This window comes from Hipposideros armiger, unplaced genomic scaffold, assembly GCF_001890085.2.
Source record: "Hipposideros armiger isolate ML-2016 unplaced genomic scaffold, ASM189008v1 scaffold_64, whole genome shotgun sequence".
Classification (NCBI taxonomy): domain Eukaryota; kingdom Metazoa; phylum Chordata; class Mammalia; order Chiroptera; family Hipposideridae; genus Hipposideros; species Hipposideros armiger.
In genome coordinates this window covers 388,223-392,821 of record NW_017731414.1, presented here as the reverse complement: position 1 = coordinate 392,821, position 4,599 = coordinate 388,223, and the positions used below count along the sequence as shown (strand labels likewise).

Sequence of the window (4,599 nt, the reverse complement as noted above, 5' to 3'; positions counted from 1 at the left end):
AAAAAAACAGAAACACCTAAGGTTTCAAGCTATCATTGGGCTCCACACTTCTGGTCATTCCAGAACAGTTGTTAACTTCAATTTTAAAACACTCCCAATATTTAATCACCCTCATTTCCAGGCAGGGAATCGGATTCTGCCCAGTCGAATTTGCAGTCCTGTTTTCTGTTTAAAATCACCTTTACCACTTAGGATGCCCCAGTTTTTCCATAGGAAATCTGGAAATCAGTGGGATTTGGCTCCCTCTGATGGAATGGGGTGCAGGAGAGGCAGGACACATAACTGGTTTGGCTTGTCACCTTTTGTCATACCATCTTGGTCATAGCCCAAAAACATGGTCAAAACTTGCTCCCCCTCGGGGACTCAGGATATCTTTGTATCTTCATGGTGTCCGGGGTTTAGCCCATCAGCCAGTGGTTTTGAGGTTCACTGGACCTTGATCTGTGCTAACTCAAAAAAGGCCAAAATTGGTTCCTCTGGTGTGTGTATTTCAGCTCCCTCAGTAAACGCTGAGGGGTTTATAACTGCCCAGCAGACTGGCAATGTGACTTTCAGATCGAATGTCCTCAGTGCCGCCAAGACGTGTGAGCTATGCAAAGGCAGCTTGGTCCGTGTTGAGTTAGGGACGCCGATGTCACACACACATACACAGCCCCCCCTTTGGCGCCCTGGCTCTGCTGCCCTGGGACGCTCTAATTTACGAGCCCCAAGTTTCCATCAATGCGTTACTTGTGCCTGCTCATGGGAAACCTTCCTGAGATTTCTCAAAAAACCAGCCTTTCTGTCTCAGGCAAATGTGTTTATTAGGAAGTAGCATTTATAGGTTAGCAAAAGGGCCCTTTTTTCCGGAAGTCGGCATTGAGAGCAGAGCAAATGTCAGATGGGATACGTTTTGCGCCGTGGAGTGAGTGGGATGCAATTTCAACATCAGAATAAGTGAGTGAGTAGGAAGTTGTTAGAAGTGTCCCCTTGGGTGATGCAGTGGCGGTGCCATTGGATGTCTTGGCGCAGGCGTCAGTCCCCAGCGAGGAAGGGCGCCGGGGTGCCTCGTGTTCGGAGCCGTCTGAACTGCTGATGAATAAATAAAACCACCAGCATCCTCTTGAGCAGGCGCGCCTCAGCAGGAGTGTGGGAAGCACAACGTCCTCGTGCCCTACTGTGTCTCAGCCCCGTGACGGCACAAGAGTGACGCAGAGATCAGAGCTGCCCACAGGCGTCCCGGATTGTGGCCCATTATGTGACACCTCCAGGTCAGAGGACTAGATAGAGAGTGGCCCCGTCGAGGTGTCTCCACCAGGGCCCAGAAAGGATTGGCGGCTGGTTTGAGACACAAAGACCCCCTTCCTCCAGTTTTCTCTCTTGATGTCGCAGCCAACCATGTTGCTTCGGTGCGCACAAACCAATGCTTGATGCGAGTCTTCACACTGGGGCCTAAGCTGGCCTTGAACCAGTTCACTTGGAAGGCTTCTGGAATGTTCCTGTCGGCACGTTTAATTTGAAAATGCAGACCCTTGAGCAGGCGGCTGTGCAGCGACATTCCGAGACACTCGGGCTGAGCAGAGACCGTGGTGTGGCCTCAGCACATCACTTGACCCCTCTGGGCCTCCCCTCCTATGGGCTGGCAGAGGGAAGGGTCTCTGTCAGCCGAGCGATCCCTTCCCGCTGCTGTCAGCACAACCCTGGAGTCATTTCCACCAGCATTTGTTGTTTTTTTTCCTTGTTTTTCTCCTGATGAGGTATTGGAAAATTCCCCACAGAGTGCAGGAGGTGACGGCGCTTATCTGTGACCTGTGGTGGAAACGAGGGGTGGGACCAGTTTTCAGGGAGACCCATTTGACCCCTGAGCATTTTTCTGGGCAGTTTCTCTAAGAGACCAAGACTCAACCTTTCCTCCCTGGAGCGTGCTTCTTCATGCGGACCCCGCACCTGTCCCTGCCTGCTCCCTGGGCCAGGTGAGGAGAGGCCTCCCGGGCTGTCACGTCCTCCTCCAGCCCACCTCTGGCTCCAGACCAGGCTCCCTCCATCCACCCTTGCCCATTCCCCTGCCCAGGTCCCCCACCATCTGGCCCCATCTCACCCCTACACCGGCCATTAAGCTGTGAAATATTCAAAAATTGCCAATCCGTTCACCTCACTCACTGACCTGGGGAGCCCCAGAGTGGAAGTCTCAGCTCTCCTGAGGCCCACAGGCCCATCTTGATCCATCCCTCCCACCCCACTCTGTCCTGGCAGCACCAAGTTTGGGCGCTCGGTGCTTTCACTCCCAGAGGCACACACAGGTGGACCCTGGAGGCCCAGGTACCATCCTGTGCCCCAACGCTTCCTGCAGTTACAGCTGACACCCCCCCTCCAAGACCCAGGGAGAGTCCAGCCTTGGTGTCCCCAGCTATGGGAGAAGCCCAGCTCCTGGGTTGTCACTCAGACTCGGTGTGTGTGTGAAGAAGTAGCTGTGAGTTCCTGTTGAGCTTTCTTCCTCGGCGCCCCATGGGATCCGCAAGGCCTCCAGGGAGCCTGAGTCAGATTGGAATTGTCTGTCTGTCCCGAGCGCGCCTGTCAGAGGGCTGGTCTGCCTCTTTCTCTCTGTTGCCACCCAGTGCTTGGTAGAGTGCCGGCCACAGCCGGTGCTGAGAACAGAGATGCTGGCTGAGAGGGGCTAAGACCCTGAACAGGACACAGCTTCGTCAGGGCCCCCAGCGCAGGCGGCGTCTCACCGGGAGACAGAGCAGAGTGACTGGGGACCTCGGGGGGGAGCTCTGGGGTGTCAGGGACTCATGCCGGGAGAAGAGCACGTGACATCTGACTTCCATTTCCTTAGAGCTAAGGGACCTCGAATGGTTTGAAATCACCCATCTTGGGATCAAAACTGTTTCTTCCCTTGTTTGAAAAAAGATATTTTTTTTTTTAAAAATGAACCTTTTGGAGAAGGATGGCAACAATGAAAACCTCATGGACTGAATGGCAGTGTAAATGCCAGGGCACCTGTAAATGTTCGAGTGCAAGGTGGCTCTTAATGCATCCCAGAGCAAGGCTGGGCGGGTGCAGATGCCACATTTCAAGACCGTTGTCTCTGCACTTTTGGCCTCCAGGCCCCTTTACACGTTTGAAATCAGAGATCTGTTGAAGCCAGACTCTCCAGTCCCAGCGCCTATCACCCACCAGCATCAGCGGGCTGCCATCGAGGCCCAGGCTTTGCGGGCTTGCCCTCCTAGCTCCTTGGGGGTTCAGCTGACCTCTGCTTCCCAGCTGCTTTCAGAGACGCCCTGCCGACCCTGAGGGAAGGCCAAGTGGGGGCTTCACCTCCCACCCTCATGAAGCCTCATAGACTTAGTCCTGGGGGATCGTTGGAACTCTCTCAATGTCCCCACGTTGATGTGTCTCATTGCCTGCTTTGGTTCCCTGCAGGGGACAGGTGACTAGTTTCTCTGAGGTCCAAGGTGGCGGTTAAGGTCAGACTCAGCCTTGCTTCTCCATGCATGTGACCCCTTCCAGACTGGAGGTCAGGGCTGGGCCATGGGTGTCCTTTCCCCGCCCCCAACCAAGACACAGGCTTCTGGCTTTTTCTGGTTTTTACCCCCCCCCCCGCCCCATGCATCCCAGCATTGCAGTTCCCTGCACCCTGCCCACCTGCGAGGCCCTTGCCCCATCGCCCCCTCCCCTCCCCCAGCCGGCAGCTGCAGCTCCCAGGCCAGGTAACCCAACCTCCATTTTTCCTTTGCAGTTTGGCAATGAGGAGCAGCAGCTGGCGTGGGCCAAGCGGGAGAGCGAGAAGGCGGAGCAGGAGAGGCTGGCGCGGCTGCGGCGGCAGGAACAGGAGGACCTGGAGCTGGCCATCGCACTCAGCAAGGCTGACATGCCCGCTGCCTAGGCTCGGGTCCCCGAGCACGTGCACGGGAGAGAGCAGGACGGCTGTGGGGGCGGGTTTCCAAAAGGAAAAAACTCCGAAGCCTGTACACACACCCACACACTCTCACTCAGTGGTCCCCATTTCACGTTGTGACATGTCACAGCCACTGCTAGGTCAAGGACTCGCTGGTCAGAAGGCTCTGGGTAGTTCATCATGGGTGAGGAAATGTGACTCACCCTGCAGAAAGGCCCGGAAAGGCGCAGGCCACCACCACCTCAATCACCTCTCCACTGTGACATCCCTGTCTGGTGACAGTGCCCCACCTGGAACGAGCAGAGGGAGTGTGGGATGTCTCCTGGCCGTCTGTCCCCTGCTCATAGCCACTGCGAGTACCAGTGCCCAGGACGCACCCACCCCGCTGCCTCCCCAACCTCCCTTCTGAGACAGACACCCTGGCGATGTATGCATTCGTTGTATAAAAATTAAGTTTGAATGATTAATATAAAATATTTTAATACAAAACACAAGAATCTCTTTTTCATTTACACATTGTTTGCCTTAACGTGCACATGTGGTGTCACAGACGCAGACCAGCCCTACGGCGACATGGAAAACCAAGCTGAGTGTTTCTGTTTAAATCCTAAGTGTTTGAGTAGACTCTAGGGCCACAGAGAAAGCCAATTTTGGAAGTTTTCAGAGGTCGCCCTGTCCCCCCAGGATGCACAGTGTGCAGCCCTTTGTCACATCACTGTTGT

General features: G+C 54.9%; 1 protein-coding gene across 7 annotated transcripts in view; it reads left to right on the top strand.

The window, feature by feature from the left end:
* Positions 1-4,360, top strand: part of EPS15L1 (epidermal growth factor receptor pathway substrate 15 like 1) — a 79,197-nt gene extending 74,837 nt beyond the window's left edge. For 6 of the 7 annotated variants that reach the window (XR_002123928.1, XM_019641892.1, XM_019641894.1 and 3 more), the window contains one exon: positions 3,719-4,360. Coding sequence is in view for 6 of the 7 variants with exons in the window: in XM_019641892.1 (XP_019497437.1) it covers positions 3,719-3,865 (147 nt within the window). In the remaining variant the exon portion in view is untranslated. The remainder of the gene's footprint in view (positions 1-3,718) is intronic. The other variant, XM_019641896.1, reaches the window with a different exon arrangement.
* Positions 4,361-4,599: the final 239 nt, after the last annotated feature.